The 21,163-nt window shown below is 47.0% G+C and overlaps 1 protein-coding gene across 7 annotated transcripts in view; it reads right to left on the reverse strand.

Moving 5' to 3' along the window:
• SLC4A4 (solute carrier family 4 member 4) overlaps positions 1-21,163 on the reverse strand; it is a 147,759-nt gene that overhangs the window by 72,558 nt on the left and 54,038 nt on the right. For 6 of the 7 annotated variants that reach the window (XM_063156924.1, XM_063156923.1, XM_063156919.1 and 3 more), the window contains one exon: positions 13,460-13,639. In XM_063156924.1, coding sequence (XP_063012994.1) covers positions 13,460-13,639 — 180 coding nt within the window. Of the gene's footprint in view, positions 1-13,459; positions 13,640-21,163 lie in introns of those variants that run through there. The other variant, XM_063156926.1, reaches the window with a different exon arrangement.

Here is a 21,163-nt window from a genome sequence, read left to right on the forward strand (position 1 = left end):
GCCCACTGCCAGGTTTCCCCACGTAGCCAGAGCAGCTCCAGAGCGGGTAACTATTTATATCAGCAATCCGCCCGGCACTTCAGCAGATGCTCAGCCTTAAATATGGCTTTAAATCTTCTTGCAAGCAGCCAGGCTAAATATATGCCTTGGGTTAAATTTGTTCCTGGTGCTGTCCTGGGTCACAGCTCTCGCTCTGCCTGCACTGTTCCTATAGATAGGGGCTGGCACAAGGTGTCCTGGCAGCCTGTCCCTGTCCCACCGAGGTCCCTCCCAGCCTTATGCCAAAGCAGGACCAAACCTGCGGACAAGGTGATGCTGGAACATCCAACCATCAAAAATTGCTCACACTTAACCCCAAATGTGGTTTTGTCTGCAGCTGGAAGCTTCTTATTTATTGCCAAAGCCCTAAAGGAACCCACAAGACAAAGAGCACTCTCATTCCAAAGGCAAACAATTCATTACAAAATACTGCCTGTTTTGCATATACACGCATATGTATTTTAAGCAGACGAGGCAAAAGATTTGGAAATCTTCCCTCTTCACCACCGAATTAAAGTCACATTGACACAGCTGGAACAAAAACCAGACTGAGCTCAGTACAAAGCCCCCAGCACCATTTTTCTGGGCAGATCCCAAGGCATGCTGCCCATCCCTAGACCTTCATCAGTTTCCTGTTTCCCCTTCCCATACCCACACATGATATGCATCATTGGGAACTGCAACATGCTGTGAAACCCTTAGGCCAGGCCAAAGGAAAATCTAAATGACTCCAGGATTAGTCTAAATTGGGAATTTAGAGTGCAAGTTTGATATCTGAACTGCACAACAGATGAAATTTAACTCTAAAATAGCCCATGTGAGTAACTGTAATCACCATGGTCTGTGGTTCCTGAGCTGCTTCCTTTGCTTCCAACCAGCAAATAGGATTCTAGAAGCTGTGACAGTCACTTTATCTAAAACAGTCCATCCTCAAATAATCCCCATTTCTTGCAGTAGACATGAAACAACTGGATGACACTATTTTCCTGTCACTAGGAATGCAGAGCATGTTTCAAGCCCAGTTTTAATGTTAAGCCTAGACTAATCCACCCCAAGAGCTTTAGGTAGGCTTTGCCAAAGGAGCAATTGCTGCCACTAAATGCATTTATACTGTTTGATGGTGAGCAGTTTATTCTGTACAGTGAGCTTCCATTCCCATGATGAAACCCATGCTGGAATGAAATCACTTGAGTGAACTATTTTTGCTATAGACTCATCCTTCTGAAGTTTCCCATCCTTGGCAATTTACCTTGGAACAGGCTAGGACAAGAAAACCATGATATACAAAGTAGGCAGAACAAGTCCCACCCAGATAAAGGGAAACCCAAATAAGAGCAAGTCCAACAAAATGGGGTCAGGCATGTTCTCTAGGAATACCCAAAGCACAAGGAAGAGCCTGTGCTCAGCTGAGCAGCCAAGTCAGTACTCTGCCTGGGAGCAAGGAGCAGGCAGCAGCCTTCTCTTCAGGAGGCTGACAGCTTTGCAAGATGGCCCAGAAAGCTTTGTGAGGCCCAGGACAAAACATCACACACTGAAATTCTCCCACATCATGCAACTCTTTTCTAGCCTCAAAGCTTCTATTGCTTTCATGGACTTGAAACCAAGCAGTTTCAGGTGACTTCTGTAAGCACATTTCTTCAGGAGCCCCTTTATCTACCCCATCCCACCAAAATGCCCCCAAATAACTCCAAAACTTTGTGGATCCATCACTTGCCATGTCCCCAGTTTGCTGTTTCCACACAGCCTGCTCCACAGGCAGCATGGAGTGTTTGACTCTGAAATACAAGCCACAGGACATGGTTACCACCCTCCTACTGGGACGGTACTGGCACACCACAATCCAGCCCAGGGAGTGTGAATGAAGGTGCAACGTCTCCACAAGGGGTTTCAGTATGGCCAATCTGGAGCTCTCAGAGAAGGAATACACAGGACCTAGTCTATCTTGCAGAGAGACTCACTCATCTGGACCCCAGCCCATGGAATACTTTCCTTTACCTCCTCCCAGTCTGAGTGACACCCATCTCTGCCCAGATTTGGTGCAGGACACTTGCTAAGAGCCTTGATATCTAAATCTTATGGTTATCTAACTGTTATGGTTTCAGAAAAACTTCCCTGCCCTCTCTGCACTGAGCACATCAAGTTTCACCACCTCCAGCTAGCTCTTTCTGCTGCTTTTGCCTGTGAGTGGTGCTCTTCAGTCGTGTCCTTTTCTCCTGACTCACATCCTAGGAGCTCCTTACGTGTCTGAAAGCCACCCCCAGTAGTCCCCCAGTGCCATCAGCACTCCCTGGCCAAGAACCTGTGGTCACAGCCCTGCCAGCTGCTGTCCCCACTCCCTGTACCGTGCACACAAAGCTGATCCATCCTCAGTGCCATCCATCCCCTGTCAAATCCCACGTGCTGGCTCCCAGGGGCAGGCACTGTGAGCAGACTCTTGTGAGTGGGTTTCCAAGGAGGAATGTCCAGGTGGCCCAGGGGGAGCCAGCAGGGGTCAAATCAATCGAAAGGGATTTGACACCTAGGCTGTCTGCCTCCTTCAGCCTCCCAGCTCCCCTCCACTCAGTGCTGCTTGCAAGCAGGAAAATTTGGTTCCAAGGAAGGAAAGCATGGATTTGATCTCCTGCATCACTTCAACACAGAGGAGCTGGGTTATTAATGACAGCCTGAAGGCCAAGCCTGTTGCAGAACTGCCCTCAGAGCAGGAATACAGAGGGGAACTGCTGGAGGTCTCCACAAGTCAGGATGCTCAGAACACCCCTCCTTTCCTGCCAGCCATGCAATTCCCAGGGTATTACACACCCTCAGCTCAGAGCTCAACCAAACACCCCTGCTCCATCAGATGAACTCAGTTCCCATTACTGTATTTAAATATCAAGGTCTCCACTTGGAAGCAAGACTTGAACACATCCCAGTACCACATTCAGGCTGGGACTAGTCCATTCCTAGGCTTCCTTACAAAGAGCAGGAAAGGCTCTGCTGATTTATGCATACTTTTATTTCCATGTAACTGCTGAGGCCTACAATGCCCTTCCAGGGGTATCCAAAGAGAAGGAAAAGGCGCCACAAGGGCTCTGCCTTTTCTGAGACATAAATCCATCCATGCAAGTACAAACACATCTATGCAAACCACTTACATCTCAGCTAACATCTGCTTTCCTCTTTAGCTTGCAGATGACCAAGTTCTTCCTACACGTAATTCTGATGTGCTTAATACCATTAAAGTTCACTCAGTGGGTAAGAAATCAGCAAATAAATCCAAGCAAAGACTCTCCCCTGCTTGAACAGATGTCAGATCAGGATTCAAAGCTGAGCAGAACAGCCCACAGCTCTCAAGGATTTTGTTTCAGATATCACACAGATTTGTTTTAACAAACACACAATTTTTCTAGGAAATGGCTGACACTAACAAAGAGAAAAGCAAATTATTTTAAATGATCAGGTACTAGAGCTGAGGCTTCTCTGCCCTATCTTGTTTACTCTTCAGGTTTTTGACATGGAAATCTCAATTTCCATTTCCTTTCACGGTGGCCCTTTGGCTGCCAGTCCTTCACTCACAGCTAAAAGAGCCAATTTTGGCTCATCAGGAAGTCAAAGAGATAGAAGTCAGAAGAGATAGAAGGGCACCTCATGCCTCTCCATAAGTTGCTGTTTCTTCAAGGCATAAACACATCCACAACACAGCATCTGCTCCAAACTTCAAAGCAAGATTACTACCATCATTTCCCCAGAAAGAGAAACCCCAGAGTGGGTCCCTGGAAGGAACAGCCTGAACACAGGCCTTGCCTCAAGAGCATTTGCAAGGGCACACTGAGGTTTAGTGTTCCTGAACCATGACAAATGTATTTATTTCAGGGTTCACTCTTACACAAAATCCATGCTGGAGCCATGTCCATAGGGGAGCAGGGAGAGCCCTTTGCTATCAGCTCAGTAATCTGTATGAACTGATTGATTTTTCTTTTTGAACACTCCCTTGTGGTCATTCTAGCCTGCTGGCACTAGAGTACAGCAGGTTTTTGGCCTCAAGATCTCTGGTTCCCCCTCCAAATGTTTCTTAATCATCTAATTCCCCAACAGCTTCCCTGTGCAATCAAAGTCATCCGCATTGTCATTGTGCCAGCTCGAACTGGAGAAGAAGATAAACTGGGGGAGCCAAGTGAAAAGGGGAAGGGCTCAGAAAGTCATTGTGTCTGGGAGAAGGGAGCAGCCCTACACTCCCACAGACACCCTGCACTGCTCTCCACCAATCTGCTGAAACCTCAGTGGCTCCACTCATTAGATCAGCATCTGCTGCCATCCCAGCACTGCCATCTGTGCACTCATTTCCCAAAGCCACAATCCCAACTGGAGGTTAGTAGGTCATGGACATAATTCTCTGTCCCTCCTGGGATGAGAGGAGACTTGGTTCCAAGCTGCAGGAAGCACTGAGAGCCCCCCTGTTACCCATCCTGACCCTCTGAGGCCTCTCCTGCCCCTTTCTGAGGGCGGAAGCAAGAAGTGACCAGCACACCTACCCCAGCTCTGCTGATGGGTGACTTACTGGTGAAAGAATAATAATAAAAAATAGACACCACCTTCAAGAACAGCTAGACCAAGGATCAGCATCTGAAATGGTACCAACAGGAGAAATTCAATGAGGTTCACAAGAGGCAACTGAAAACATAAAGAAAGGAGGGTTCAGAGACAAAAATCCAGGTATTGGTTATACTGGCAGTAAAAGATAAACCCCTGTTCACATATTCAGAGAAATGCAGAGCTTTAGGATGGCTTGTTCCCATACTATCCAACAGATTTGCATGGAGTGTAATCCAAAAAGGGCAGCTTTGCAGGGCCAACCATCACATCCCCAACTCAGCCCTTCTCAGCTGGAGAAACAGCTCTGGCTTCAAATCAAAATGTTTCTAAAGGAGATTTTTTTTCCCACATGGTAAATTCCTTGGACTTTTCTGCCCCTTAGCAGTTTCACGTGAACACAGGGAACAGAATTAGGGAAAGCATTAAGGTGGCTTAAGTAATTATAGTGGCACATGCTATCATCAGTTCAAGACACAAGATTAACACAGCAAGCTCCAGTTAAAGCAGGTCTTCCCCACACTAGGAAAAGAACCAGCCTCTCTTTTGCTCTAAAACATAAACAGCCTATCCTGATAAAGTGGGAATAAAGACCCCATAAAATCTTCCCAAAGGCATCTCTCCTGGTATCTGTGCTGAAACACAGAGGAAGTTTCAAGCTGAAGCTGAAGAGCCACTTTCAATCCACCAAGTAGTTACACACCCTGTGGCTTAAAATACCATGTCAAGGTTATATTGAATTATTTTCTTCTACATCTACATGACTAATTGTGTCCCCTTGGGCCAAGGGAGATTTCTAAGAGAATTTCCTGGTCAGGAAAAAAAACAGTGAAGACCATTCTCAATTAAGGAAGGCTTAGTCATAGATCTAAGAAAACATGCAGTTAATTGAGGCAGAAGTGACCAGTAAATTAAAATACTGTGTCACATAGACCTACCCCAAAACCAAAGGATTCTGAGACTAAAGCTGCCTTAGAGGACAATTCCTCTGTTTTGCCCAGACCCAATTTTTCATATAACTCTTGCTATTTTACCTCAAACTTTGCCACGATTAATTTAGTATTAACTAGCTGGGGTTTAGGAATTTAACTCCTCTCCCAAGAACAGGTTACAGCTATAGAAGAATCTTAACTTTGACTCACCCCAAAATTATTTCTATCAGTTCTTGAAATTGTAGAGGAGACTTAGATGTGTGGCAAGAGGGCGGCAGCATTCGGGTGTGAGATCCAAAAGGGCAGCAAGAAGTGTTTGTACTTCTTATTCAAATTCATTTTTTCACTTCAGAGCTGTGGATCTTGATCACTTCAAGTTGACAACAACCTAAGTGGAATTGCTCAACAGCCCTGCTGTCTGCATTGGTGTCACTGTCACGGCAACTGATGTGGCTGTTTTTTAAAGATGGAAGGAGTGGAGGCAGGTTTTAAAAGCTCTCTGAAGAGCTGGCACTGTGCCTTTAAACGCATTGCCCCCAGGAATAATCCTTACCAAAAGCCCATTATCATTTTATCATTTCTCCATTTCATTCCCCCTTCCTCCCCCAGGGGCTGCTCCTTTCAGACACATCCAGACATCCCTGAAGAATTCAGACCTGAACAATTTCATCCTGCTCTCTGCACAGGTGGAAAAATACTCCCCTCTACAGCCACAATATTCCATGTCCAGGCTCTTGGGACAGTTTCACATGGCACATGACAGCAGACTCCTTTTCACTCCCCAGCACCACTCTGACATCATCACAGCCCAGGAACACTGAAATCCTAGGAATACAAGACTCCTGATAGATCTCCATGACACCTGAGGCACCCAGCAGCCTGGTTGCAGCTGGAGGGGACTGACAAACACTGAGTGACCCAAGCACTACTGGAGACACAGTGCACAAGGAACAAGTCAAGCTGGAATTCCAGGGAATTTCAGCCTGCACTACTGATTTCTTTTGAGGAACCATGCACAATGGCAAACATAGGCCTGGGCTGGTATATGTGGCTGAACAGTCCCTTCCAAAGGGCATCTGGTGGCACTTCAGAGCCTGGGGAAGGACAGAAAGACAGAGAGCGCGGGGAACAGTGCTGCATTAGGGTGAGATGCATTTTCACCGCCACGAGGCCCCTGACATAGCTGTCCCTCTGAAGACCTCCAAGAGCAGGTCCCAGGAGCAGCCAAAGGGCAGCTGGTGGCAGGGGAAGCGCAGATGCCACATGCCACCTCCGAGCACATCCGCACATGAGGGCTTCTGTCACAGCATACGTCACAGCTGAGACTACCACAATACGGAGTGCCACCACCCCTTAACAGAGCTTCAGCCCATACAGAGCAACACCTCACCACATCAGAGGGCTGCAAGCATCGGTCCATCTTGTTCTTTAGCCCAACCTTATACATCCCTCATGGTTCATGCACTGCACCGGTGTGCCCTCTGCTCCCTGTGGTGATTGGTCAGTGCCCCTGGACACTCCATGGCTGTTACCTTCAACAAGGTTCACCTGCTGCTCACAGCTGGAGCCCATTGGGGATGAGGCTCAGCAGCCCCACTCCCAATTCCACAAACCGTGTGCCTACAGGCTTTCTACAGGTACCTGAGCCATGCCCATGGGTTTAGTGATTTAATCAGTAAGTGCACATAACTCATCCAGGGACAACTGCTTCTGCTCTCCTACCTCACTCTGAAAAACAACTTCAAAAAAATCCCAACTCCCAGACTTTTCTGGGCTGGAAAAGAATAAATCCCTGTACCTGAGACACTCAGCATTTGTCTTAACAACAAGATTACTTGCTGGTTTTGTGTTGGGAGCCTCAGGACACACCTAAGGCAGGAGGAAGTTTAGCTCTACCTTTTAGGACGCCCACCAGAAATCTGGAATTTGCAAGCAAATAAAAAAATCCAAACTTGACCTCCTTTCCAAGCTGTCATGAGCAAGGAATGAAAGCTCCATGCTCTATGTTCTGCATTTACCTAAAGGAGATGGACAGTCAGTGTAAGGGAAGTGCAAAGGGTTTTACACAAACAGAAGTGCTTGTAACAAGTCCTGATATGACTGGCACATGCACAAATCAAAGTAAAAAAGAAAAAAAACTCACAAGTTTAGGCAAGGGTTGTTGCAAAAAGAGCATTTTTTTAAAATTAGCTGTCCGAGTGAAAGCCTGTACTCTTGCCAAGAAGAAAAGGAAAGCCTTTGCCTAGGGTGATGGATCACATCTAGACCAAACCTCATATCAGCATGTCCCTTCATCCTGCCCAAGTGCCTCAGTGGGAGGTGGGGCTTTGCAGTGAGGCCACAGGAACAAGAAAAATGCCATCCTGACCCTCCCCCAGAAAAAGAGCTGGAGTAAGCAAGTGGTGAAGGTAACCAGGTTTAGCTGCTGCTGAAGCACCCCCTCCAGCATGAGCCTCTTCTCTGTCACTCCCACACCTCAACAAGTCCTAACTGCCACCACCGGCACCCTCAGGGCTTCACACCGCCACAGGGCAGGGTTAGATTAGATACCAGGGAGAAACTCTTGCCTGTGAGGGTGGGGAGGCCCTGGCACAGGGTGCCCAGGGACACTGCAGACACCCAATCCCTGGAAGTGGTCCAAGGCCAGGTGGGACAGGGCTTGGAGCAACCTGGCTAGTGGAAGGTGTCCCTGCTCACGGCAGGGGCTCGCAGGAGGTGGGTTTGAGGTCTCTTCCTGGCCAAACCCCTCTGAGCATGTGGCTCTCAGGTCCCTGCCCACCATGGAAGCAGGATGGGCAGGCAGCAATCCCACCAGTGCGAGGATCAGCGTCGCTGTGTGTTACGCAAGCCCTCCTCGGCAGGGTGGGAATGGCTGCACCGAGGGCTGTGTCAGCACCTCCTCAGCTGCCCTGCCCCAGCCTGCCTGCCCCAAGCACCTTCCCATGGCCTTTCCCATGGACACTGCCAGCTGCACCCTGCCAGTGCCCCAGCGGGCCCCAGCTACACAGAGGGCAGTCTGCAAGGCAAGCAGTAATTAGCTCTGTGCTTAACTCACCTCTGCACTTGCACTACAGTGGACCCAAGCACTACTGGAGGGGCAGAACAAGGCCTGTTCCAACTGACCCCAGCACCTGGGACCAGTCCAGAGCCTGTCGTGCAGTTCTCAAAGACCAAACCAGCAAAATTCCTTCCTACTCACAGCAAATTTCCCTCCTACTCACAGCAAATTCTCCCTGACCACTTTCCCTATGCAAAATGCCAATACAAAAACAATGAAGCTTTGGCCATCCTACCTGGTTTTTGTCAGCTACTGTCAGTGCTCTCACTGAGGTGAGCTGAGGCTAAAAGCTTTTGGAAAATCCTACCCCATGTCTTGAAAAGTCAGGAAAGAAATTGGATGGCTGAAAAATCCAGTAACACGAACAGAAAGAGAACTCTTGGCACAGTCCTGACTGTGCTGCATCTGCTCTGCTAAGTAGGTTCATTTATTTCCATCCTGTAGCTCTCTCCTGCTATTTATAGCATCTGCCTTAATGAACTTTCAAAGTAGACACCCAACTTGAGCATTCCTAAAGAGATGTCTAAATATCCTTGTTGAATTAATTTGATCTTTTTATGAATGGACCCTTCCAGTCAGACTGGCATTCCTCACTGGGAATCACAGAATGGTTAAGGAACCTTAAAGATCTGCTCATTCAACCCCGTGCCATGGGCAGGGACACCCTCTACTACCCCAAGTTGCTCCAAGCCCTGTCCAGCCTGGCCCTGAACACTTCCAGGGATGAGGAATCCATCACTTCTTTGGGCCACCTATGAAATGGGACATTGTCCACAATAAACTCTTCCAGCAAAGCAGGCACTCCAAGATGGGAAGCAGGACCAGGAATTTACCTGCTTCCAGTGCAAATCTGATCCATCCAGCCAAAACCTCACCTTCACTGGGAGAGATGCACTCCATGTGGAATGGCAGCACAAGCCTCCAACAGCACCTTCTCCCTGCAAACAGGAGAAGTGCTCCTCCAAACCCACATCTGAGGGCTCGAGAGGATTTTTACTAAAACCTTTAAGAACTATTGCTGCTGGGTGCAAGAGGAATTCTCTGAGCCAACTAGAAACCTTTAAAAAGCTCTCATATTCATCCTTCCACTCTCTCTTTATATGGGTCCTCTTACTTCTGATTTTAGGTATTCCAAAATTTAGATTCTGCAGTTATATTTATCAACATGGCAACATTCTGACACCTGACAAAAATCAGGTTTTGCTCTCTTCAGGGCTGCAAGCACTAAGAGAATTCTACTCCTTGGAAGTAAGAATTTCTCAGAACCACAAGGGGTTTTAAAAAGTCAGTAAAGTATTGCAGCACCTGGGTTTGGGCCAGGGAGGTGAGCCAAAGGGACTTGGAGGGCAACCAGACAATGAGAAAAAACTCCTTCCCAGATCAAGTGGAGATGCATTTCCTCATGGGAAAATCTCTGCACACCAGTAGTACAGAACGAGGAAGAGGGAAATGGACTCAGAGAAACTTCATCTGCCCTCCTTGTTCCTCCCTTGTGTCATCCCTTGCAAGTAGCAGCAAACTGCACCATCCTCTTTGTGCTGACACAAGCACCAGCTGATCCATGAGGCAGAGCCTAAAAAGCCTTTGCTCCTGACTGGCCCTAAATGGAAACCAAAGCTAGGGGGTTAAAGGAGGTGCTTTTAGACCAGAGGTGCTGGGATGTTTCACCTGGAAGAGGATTTGTCATCGTCTGCAGTCCTGCCTGAGAAGCAGGGCGTGAATGCCAAAGTTCCCTGAGAGCAGAGACAGCCCCGCAGGCCTGGAATGTCCTGAAAGGGCTCTGCAGAGGGAACATTGCCTTCCTGCCTCCTCCTCAGTCTGTCAGAATATCCCTGTCTGGATTTGTGAAGGAGGCATGGTTCCCAAGCACTCATTTCCCTAGGATAAAACGGATCTATACATGTTCCACCTGCCCAGCTCTCTCCAGATGGGAGAGCTGAAGGTTGTCTAGAACTACCAGAGTTTGGCTCAGATGGACACAGGTTAAAAAAAATATAAAGGGCTGACATTTCCAGACTGCACCAATTCCCAAACACAGAGGCACAGATAGACTGGTTTGGGACTGGAACAAAACTTTCCTAGGGAAGATTTACATTTCTGGACCTGTTTATTCTCTTGCTGGTACCAATGGACATGTTCTGTCAGGTTCAGCTGCTGCGAGCAGCTTGACCCAGTGAGTCAAACCCAGACTTGGTCTAAGTCTAATTGCAGAGTTTTCATCCAAGAAGCTGAGAAATCATTTTCAGGTAAGATATTGAAGCTTAGGCTCATGGTCCTTAGGGAGAGATCAAGAATTCCAAGTGATGTACCAAATCACAACTGGCTTAAGCTTTCTACTCAGGAAAAACAAAGGTCTCAATATATAGGACAATAAAGTTGTTCCCTGAACTTCTACAGATTATTTTAACAACTACATTAATAAAGATTTTGTAAATCAAGCTCTATATACTTGTCCTTGTATTAGAAGAGACACTAAATCACCAGTTGTATACCCAAGCTGAACTGACAAGTGTCTAATACTGGCCAAGGTGATAACTGCAAAATCAACAAAGAGAAGGAGCTCTTTGTATAAATTAAGGATTTCTTAAAATGAGATATGTTGGACCAAAACTCACAGTGCTTGAGATTTCTTCATGTCAGACCAGATTTTGCTTGTTTTAAACCACACAGCCCTCACACCTATTTCAGCATCTGATAGTCCACACTCTCTACTGACTGCCTTACATATACGTAGTACAGCTCATATCAGCTTTCTTCCAATTCCATTAAAATTGCTCTGCAATATTCCCCAGCTCTTAGTTTCTAAAATTCTTTTGAAACTGAATTTGAGCCACCCATCCCTCAATCAATGCCTATTATGGGATGAAGATTAAAACCCCAGGGTTGTAACTGAGGTTTCTTGCCAGGACTGCCAGCACTGGACACCAGCCTGAACTGGTACATGCTGCCCAGAGAGAAATGGGCTTCTGTCAGACACACTTGTGTGACACAGCTGGTGGGGAGAAAAGAAAGGCATCTCAGAAAGCAAAAGAAAGGGTGTGAAACACAAAATTCAGGTCAGCTCTGAAGACAGGAGTTTCAGAGGAGGAAAAAGCCCAGGGATATGAGGTAACTTGTAATTCAAGACAGTAATCTGAACTACTCCTCTCCTTTACAGAGCTCCAAGATAACTGAGCCAGCTCGTAAAAAGATCTGGCCACCAGCATGAAACAGCAGGTCCCTGCAAGGACCTGGAAAAGTATCCAGATACCTGAGCTGCTGAACAACGGAGAAAAGGGCACAGGGATGGGGTATGAATGCTACTGCATGGGACACCTGGAATATTTATGCAATTCCACTCCAAAAATCTGCAGTGCAAAGAGGTCAGGGTGGAAGAGCCTATGGGAGAACTGCAGATGGAAAGTGATGGGAAGACTGCATTTTCTTACTTGCAGTAATATGTTCTTATCTGCACTTACACCTGCATAGAAAAAACAGAAGAGAAAAAACACCACAAACCCCTCCTCAAATGTCACAGACACAATGATGGGCAAAATGAAAACCTGATGGGACATGAAAATCTGATGGAAGAAATAGGTTTTCAAACACAGGCACACTTAGCCCATGGAAACAATTCCCCTAGGATATGATACATTCAGAAGCAAAAAAGAAATTTCTACAGGCCTGGTAACCTGCATGCTAAAGAACAGAGGTGTAAAAATAAACATTTTATGTTTAAAGTTTAAAACATTTGAGTTCTTGAAGTAATTATGTCTTTTGGTGTTAAACCAACTCCTGGTATCTGAGCACTGACAAAAAACTTTCTTTGGGACAACCAGGGAACAAGAGCTGGGAAGAGCAAATGGAATCTGTGACTTGCCTTCCTTTCTAGATGCTGTTCTCTGAAGATGGTAACCAGGCTAAAGACATGACTGATCTGCCTGCCCCATGTTACTGTCTCTATCTACAGCAACTACCTAGCAACGTGACTTCAAAATGAGAAATGAATGTATTTCTTCAATCCAAGATGCAGTTGTATGGATCTCTCACACAGGAAGCATTTTTCCACTTAGAAATGAAGCTCCAGCCATCTGGAATTAGCCTGAATATTCTAAGCTATATCACATCCTGGCCCGGCCTGCTATACACAACCCCATCAGCCTTCCCATCTCCCCCCTGCTCCTACCAAAGCAGCCATCTCCCAGATTTCAGGACAAGTTTGTGGCCAACAGAGAATACAGCAAGGGGAATGCAACCCTGTGACTCTGCACAATGATGGCACCAGCTAAAGGTCACTGTCCTCTGCATAACAATTCTGGTGGGAATAGAGGCACAGGGGATCCAAAACAGATCTCACCTGCCTGTCAATATTTAGACATTCAATCTCTAAAGATATTCAAACATACAGCAAAGCTCCACTTGAGTCTCCATTTTGTTTTCAAAACCTAAAACTGGTTAATTACCAAAGGGAAAGAAGCTGTTAGCACTGCAAGTTAGTGATACACGAGGCTGAAACCATGGGGGGGTGCTGGAATTCCAGAGCATGTGCACGTCCCAGAGCCAGGGCAGAAGCTGCAATAGATCCACCTAGGCACTGCTCAGTCTTTGCCCTTGCTTGCTATCTCTTTACACACAGTGTCAAATTGCTTTTCAAACATTCAGCCTGTTCCTGCCTGGCATCCCTCAGGGGCCAACTCAGGTGATACAGAGGGATGAAATGTCTGCTCTGGGCTGTGCCTTTTCCAAGCACAGCAGCTGGGTAAGACCACTCCAACCCTGCAACGTGAGATCATTGTTTTTGTGGCTCGAGTTCCATCCTCCGTGAGCAGACCCCCTAGAGAACAGAACATTGTAAGGACTGACAAGTGGAAGCAGTACTCACTGAGTGGTTTAAGGATGCTGCTGCTTGTCTCGTCAGTGTTTTCTACGTCTGATTTGTCCGAGTAGTTCTCCGAGATTTTCTCCTTTTCTTTCTTTTCTTTGTGCCCAGCTCTTCTTCTGTGACGCCTCCTCCGCCGGTAGCTCTTCGGCACATGGACCCCGATGTAAATGGTGTGGTGACCTGGGGAACACAAGCACACCAACATTAACTTCAGCTCTGTGCAGTCTGGGCACCACGGGCCAGCACAGTTCACACTGCATTTCTGTCAATCCCACAATGGTTTGGGTTGGAAGGGACCTTGAAGCTCACCTCATTCCAAAACCCTGCCATGGGCAGGGACACCTTCCACTAGCCCAGGTTGCCCCAGGCCTCATCCAACCTGGCCTTGGACACTTTTAGGGATGGGGCAGCCACAGTTTCTCTGGGCAGCCTGTGCCAGGGCCTCACCACCCTCACAGGAAGGATTTCTTCCATATGTCTAACCTAAACTTCCCCTCTTTTGGTCTAAACTCATTACTCTTTGTCCTATCCCTGTTTCACTCCAGAAGGCAAGTGAGATATCTCTGTTAGCTGGCCTAACGTTAATTAGTCCTGTTTTTCTTGTCTCCAGATGTGAGCTTGGAGCTCTGTAGCTACCGTTTGGAGAAGTATTTTTATCCTATCATTTCTGAGAGCACATGCCAGTGCAGACTCTGATAACTGTTGTCCTTGTGACTCATTTAAATACAAAAATAAACCCCACAGAAGGCCATCATACTCATTCTGTAATATTGAACAGAGTGCTTTTCAAACACATTCTACACTAATTTTTCCATTTGTTTTACCAAATACACTGGCTGAACTTAACAACTACCTCATGCCAAGTGATTCAGTTTAATTGAAGAGCTTAGACCAACAAAATCTACATCACTTGACTGTGCAGTCCACTGTATAACAAGTGCTAAAGTACCATTAGGTACCTTACACAGGTGCCACTATAGAGGTCCATGCTCTAAGTACCATTAGGGTGTTGTTATAACACAGCAGAGGAGGAAGGACTACTTACACAAGCTCCTATAAACTCCTACTTGACACTTTCTAAAATAAAAATTAACAAGTAACAGAAGAAGTGCCAAATCTCATATGTTGGCTGTAAATCCCAAGGATGCCCTTGCACTGAGACTGGGATTTCAAACCAAAGCACTTCAACTACATTTGCTAATGGTTGTGTCTATTTGTGTCTGATAGAAATGTTTTCTTTTCAGGGCTTTCTGCACTTCTGCCAGCTCGGGATGAATATCCTGTGCTTACAGAAAGCACTCAGATGTTGTCTTCTCTGCCCAGATCATTGAGACATCTCACTGCAAGCTGTAAAAGCAGCTCTTACAAAAGTAACTCCTGAGAAATGAGAGCTGGATTCTGTACTTGGGACCAAGTTTGATTTCCCCATTTCAATCCCAGAGTGGCCGAATGGAGAGTTTCAGATGAACAGACTGAGTAAACAAATTCATCTGAATCAATGACCCACAAACTGAACATGTGTCTCTAATTCCTCTTTATGATAAATCCAGTCTTGGCAACTGAACAACTGAAAATTCAGGCACAAAATACTCAATTTCTGTAACTAACTGATTTGCCAATGAAAAACAACCCTGATTTGCCATTTCAAATTCCACACACTCCTGAGACCAGCTGTGAGGCCTTTATTTTGCATGTTTGCTCATCTTGTTCCAGCCCCTGCCATGCGCAGGGACACCTTCCACTACACCAGCTTGCTCCAAGCCCCATCCAGCCTGGCCTTGGACACTTCCAGAGATGAGAGAGAGAGGATTCTGGAGCTGAGCAGGGTTCAAACTCAGGCAGTGAAATAGTGACATAACAGGGTCCTGTGTCTGCTGCCTCTTGTCAGAATGGCCATCTCCAAGGAATGGGATCACAGTGCAGAGGGAAAGGGCAGAGCCACAGAGACATCTGCAGCAAGACCTCCCAGACAGACACGTGAAGATCCAGTTTAGCTCTTGCGTGCCAAAGGAAACCCAGAAAGCTCTTCCAGCAACTGGAAACATCAGCTTTAACGTGGCAGATGGTCTGAGTACAGGGACAGGGAAGGGGAGATCTTATCTGAGCACAAGCAGGAGTTGGAGGGTGGGGGTGACCCCAGACAGACAGGGCAGTGGTAGCCCTTCCCAAGGGATTCTCACACCCAAAACTCCATCCAAAAGCCTGATGCAAAAGGCATCTGTATTAAACAACATTCCCCTTTGAATCACTTGAATTCTGTGGTCAGCTCGATAATAGAAACACATCATAGTGAGCCTGCAGTCTTAATACTTTAATATGCTGCCAACAGAACTGGACAATCTCTTTAATCTTTGGACCACGTGTGCACAGCACAGATTTTGGTAATATGAAACTCACTTGTATATACGCAGGCAAACATCTGCATTACTTTGCTGCTTTCCTCTAGTCTGAAGGCAGACACTTATTTAATGTTCCTTGCTGTGCCCCCACCCCCCAACCGTTCAGGGTGGCCAACCAAAACATTTTCCTTCTCCATGTACTTGAAGTGTTTGGCATCTGTTTATATTGTTCCAAATGCTGAGATAATCTCCAAGGCTCCCTTCTCAAAGCGCCTGGGAGGAAACAATTGACACATACTCTCAATGCTCTGGGCTCCTGGGAGATTTCCGACTCACCGGGGGAAGCCAGCCTTTCCCATGAGAACCAGTGCCTGAAAACACAACGTGACACACAGGCACTGCAAGGATCCTGCAGCTGGGGAGGACGGGAAGCACGGAGTGCTAAACTTCAGGTAACCCAACCCTGCCCTCTTGCACACCCAGCACAGCTCCTCCTGGCCCTCCCCAGGACACCCACACCCTCTGTGTGCACTGCTGTGTTACACCAGTGTCTGTGTCACAACACTCACACCCCACCTGTACCAGGCACATGCAGAGCTGCAGGTCCCAGCGGCACCTGCTCTCTTCTCAGTGACAGTGGGCTGGGTCTCTTTGGACTTACACGGACTGTAGCTGAAGTCTTTGACTTTTGTGACCACAGAGAATGTTTACTGTGCCCCAAGCTCACAACAAAATCATTTCATCTGATTATTAACAAAACAAAAAGCAGTCATCATCAGGGAGGTTCCCCTGGAAAAACTCAGTTAAAACAGCATCTTTTGCTTTACTAAGAGCTACTGAATAAGTTCACGACTGAGCATCCAGATGGAGTTTGGGCATGGGAGACTCCCTGAATCAGCTCTACTGATGAAAACCCCCTTGTGTATCACCCGGCTGAGGTTCTGTGAAATGCAGTACTCCCTCCCTGCCTGCAGGAATATCTGCTCATCATCATCATCAAGGCCAGCTTGGATGGGGCTTGGAGCACTCCGGTCTAATGGGAAGTGTCCCTGCCCATGGCAGAGGGGTGGAAGGCCCCTTCCAACCACAACCATTCTGAGACACCACTTGATTATGATCCTCTCCATTTTTAAGCACTAGCTCTTTTTTTAAAAGGGTACTAGGGAATGGTTTTTGCTCAGCAAAACCAAAACTCAGTCACTTGGAGACAGGAGCTGAAAGTTATGGAATCAAAGGACAAAGTCTGCCTGCTGCATCTCAGAAGGAATCCTTTCCACATGACTGGATTCTTGAGACTCAGAGCGTGGTAAGACCAGCCCATAAAGAATCTCACACTGGCACCTTAGAAGAAAACAAGATCAAAATCTAATATTAAAAGAAGTATAAAGGACTGAAAATAAGCTGAGCGTTAGCAGTTTTCTCCCAGCACTCGTTTATCCCTTTAAAGACTCCTTTGCAAAGAACAGGGAGAGTCACATTAAACCTGATCAGACTGCAACAGGCCCATGTGGTTACTGATGGCCACAAAGCCAAAATCTTCCCCACCAACTCTGGCCAGATATTTTGGGCCACCTGAAAAATGGACTCTGCTCAGGATGCCCCAGCCATGTCACTTAGAGGCTTATGGCATGGGGTTGGAATGAGATGACCTTGAAGGTCTCTTCCAACCCAAACCACTCTGTGATTCCATGAAAGGTGGGACCTTTTCAGCCCATTTTCACAGCCCAGCCATCAGTCTTATTCCCAGATGGAATGGAAAGCCCGAGGTGCCGCCCCCCCCCACATGTAACATCTAGAGATCTGCTCTGCAGTCACACCAGAGGGGCCACATGCTTCGTCAGCAGAAGATGGCACAGTTTTGTGCCCAAGGAGGTGCCAGCACACAGCCAAGCCCACAGAGAGAGCTGGCACCAGCCAGGACATGGCCAGGATCACAGCCAGGTCAGTGTGCTTTAGAGCAGCTGCTTTTCCAACCTGGGGTTCGTGCAAAAGGTGCTTCTCATTTTGTGTGAGAATCAAAGAAAATTAACAATACAAAAAAAAGCCCACAGCTCAGAAGGACAAATAAATCAGGGGGATGATCCATTTTAAAGGGGAGATACTAAAAGTAGCGCTAACGAGGTCCCAAACTAAGCCCTGCTTAGTTTCAAATCAGCTCAAGAAATAAGAACAAAAGGCCAGGCCGTCACGTGCTGGGTGCCCTTAGCTCTACCTGGCTGTAGAGGGCTTTATAGGTGCTGGCAGCAGCAGAGGGGCAGCACCTGCACCCCACCCAGCTGCACCTTCCAGGCCACAAGCTGCTCTGCGCTCCCAGGATGGGATGCACAGCCAGCAGGACACCCCACGCTGGAGAGCTGTTCACACCTTGGCAGAAACAGGGAACACAAGGACCTCCCCCAGCACTGTGCAAGAGCCATGTCCTATTCCCATTCATGCACATGGACAGAGACACTGAGTCTCCAGGGAAAACCAAACCTCTAGACAGGCTGCCCAAGCACAGTTCCCCCAGGCTCACCCACCAGTCCCCACAGGGTTTTCAAAACATGCTGGTATTCCAGTGACCAATTTTCCATGCAAGAAAAATCCACCAGTCAGGGAAAATGCAGAAGGATTCACTGAGCACTTTGTGGAAATCTGAACAAAACTGAATGCACTAGTTGGAGACAGATCAAATCCAAATCCCATCTCCTATAAAGAACAGTAGTATGCAATTAACCAATTCTTCTGTGTTGTGGCAGTTTGCCAAGGAGAAGGGTCAGCATGAATCCATCAAGCGATGGGAACAACAACCATAAGGCTGAGCTGCAGGTTCACAGACCTGTGATAAATGTCTCCTGATAAATGCCATCAGGAGATGAGCCTGCCATGAGGGAGAGACAGAAAAGGGCAAAACATAAAACAGAGGCTTCATGAGAGACAATCCTGAGCTACTATGCCACAGAAAAAGGAAAGAAGACATAACAAGATTAGAAACATCAGGGATCTCTTCCAGTCTACCAGCTCCAACAGAAGAACCCCAAATTCATGGCTTAGATTCAAGCGAGGATCACCATCAGCAAGGAACAGGCAGTTCCTTAACCAAAGAGGGAACTTGTGCAAAGATCATTTCATATATTTGCATTACTGCCCTTTCATCTCTTAACCAGTAGTCCTTGACTGAAATGCCTATGAGGGGAGGGAATGAGCTGTGCAGGGGAACACAGCGGGGAAAATTGGAGACCTTTTTCTCTTTTTCTGTAACACCAGGCTTCTAGCACTTCAGTATCTTCAAAAAGGATTTAAAGCATTAGCATGTAACAAAGCTATAGTTAGACAGAAGGGAAGTCTACCTAGCCATTTGCCTAAAGCTTGCACTTCTCTGTTCCAAACAGATGATCCATGACCCAGACTGGACCTGCCAGATTCCTAACAAGATTCAGACGCCACTCCAGCAAAGATGAGTTAGATCTGAGCAACAGGATGGCTCTAAAAGATAAAGCTCACATAAATTCAAGTAAAAAATATCTAAACAGGAAAATAAAATAAAATTAGGTCTTCCATTTTCTTCCTGAAGATCCTGGAAACCCTGCTTGTGCAGATGGAACAAAGTCATTCGGGGGGGGGGGGGGGGGGGTGGCGATGAACAAAGGGGTGGGCATTGTTCAGCCAGAACAAAGAACATGTGGTGGGGGTATTCTCCCTGAGCTTTACATAAGCCACTGCGAGACTCTTACCCACAGCCCTGTAAGCTGCTTTTCTTTCTCTCTTCTTTGGAGCTGTGAGAGGTTATAAAAGCCACTGAACCTGTCCTGCTGTGATCTGATCTAATCTGGCCAGAACTACTTGACTTCAATGGAAAGAAGAGTTGAAGAAAACTTGAAGAACAGAGGGCTCCGAGGAAAAGGGCAGAGAAGGGGATCTGTGCCGGACTGTCAGATTTAGCTCTTGGGAAGCACAGTACCTTTGGATTTTCTGGAATCCTTTAAAATCATGTTCCCTTCCAAAATGCTCCAAATGACCACTCAAGAGAATTGATCTTGGCTGAAAATCTTTTCCTATTTCCATCTCATTAATTACCAAGACTGAATGAATTGAGTACCAAGCTGTACTCGACACTCTCAGGCTCACAGGTAGAGGCAGGATTCAGACCCCGCTCCAACAGAAGTAAGAGCTGTGGTATGATGACTAAGGCATCCCAAGCTGCCTCCATTCTCTGGCAAAAGCCTCAAACCAGCCCTCTGCAACTGACCCTCGATTCCAAGGCTGCAGTTTAATTGGAACAGGTGTCTGATGGAAGGCCTTGCTGCAAACAGAACAGGGCTCACACAGAGGTGCCCACACAGAGGCACCCCACACCTTCCCAGCAGCACACGTTTCCTTCAGGCACTGCAGGAGCTCCCTGTGCCCCTTCTCAGTCTCTCTTTCAGTCTGGTGTTCTGCTACCAGAGCAGGAACATCACCAGAAGGAAAGGAGAGGACAGGCCTCCAGGAAGGCTGGGAGGATGCTCAAACCAGCAAGCTACAGCCCCAGCACTAGTTTCCAGGTTAAGCCCAGCTTTGGCAGTTCTGGTATGAGAAGCACAGGTGGGAGAGGGAACAACACTCCTGATGTTACCTAGCCCCAGCCCAGGCAACATGACCAACATGTTTTAGGTTACCTTTTCATTTTAAATGTCCTGGAAAAATCGAGAAAGGCTCACAAGCATATCTGAGACTCACATCTGGCAAATGAGCAGAGGCTGTATCTGATTTGCCATCTCCATGCTGAACTGTTATATCCAGTGTTATTGTACCTTAAAAAAGAGCTGTTGGGCAGAGGAAGATGAGAGCAGACAGTCAAACAAGCCTAGACTTGAATCCTGACTGAAATGAGAGCAGTTGCTCCCATCCAAGGCTGCAAGGTGCCATGTGAGGGCCACCTTTCTAGCTGGCATGGGCCCCAACAAAACTAGTTTCACTGCCAGGTCAGAGAACTGATGATAGTTTCCAATCAGTTGGACTTGATGATCTTAAAGCTCTGTTCCAAGTTCAATGATTCTGTGATTCTAAACTGACTGGAGATGGGAAAAACGAGTCACTGCCAGAATAGTATGGAAACCCACTCCTTCACCTCGTGCTCAGCACATGCTGGCACAAAACTTACCACCACTGCAGAGCAACCACCACCTTTCCCTAACCATGGGCAGACCATGCCAGCTATTGACTCAGCTGCTTTTAGAATGCTTTCTCCACTTCTCGTGCTGGCACAGCCAGCTTATTGCTGCCTTACATCAAGTCATTTACCAGCCTCTGAACCCAGACTGCAGCTTTTCTCACTAAGCATGGAGAGGGTGGCCATCAAAAACCTCCTCAGCCTACCCAGCACCCTCAGAGCTAATGCTGATTG

The sequence above is a fragment of the Melospiza melodia genome, chromosome 5 (assembly GCF_035770615.1).
Source record: "Melospiza melodia melodia isolate bMelMel2 chromosome 5, bMelMel2.pri, whole genome shotgun sequence".
NCBI classification, from domain to species: domain Eukaryota; kingdom Metazoa; phylum Chordata; class Aves; order Passeriformes; family Passerellidae; genus Melospiza; species Melospiza melodia.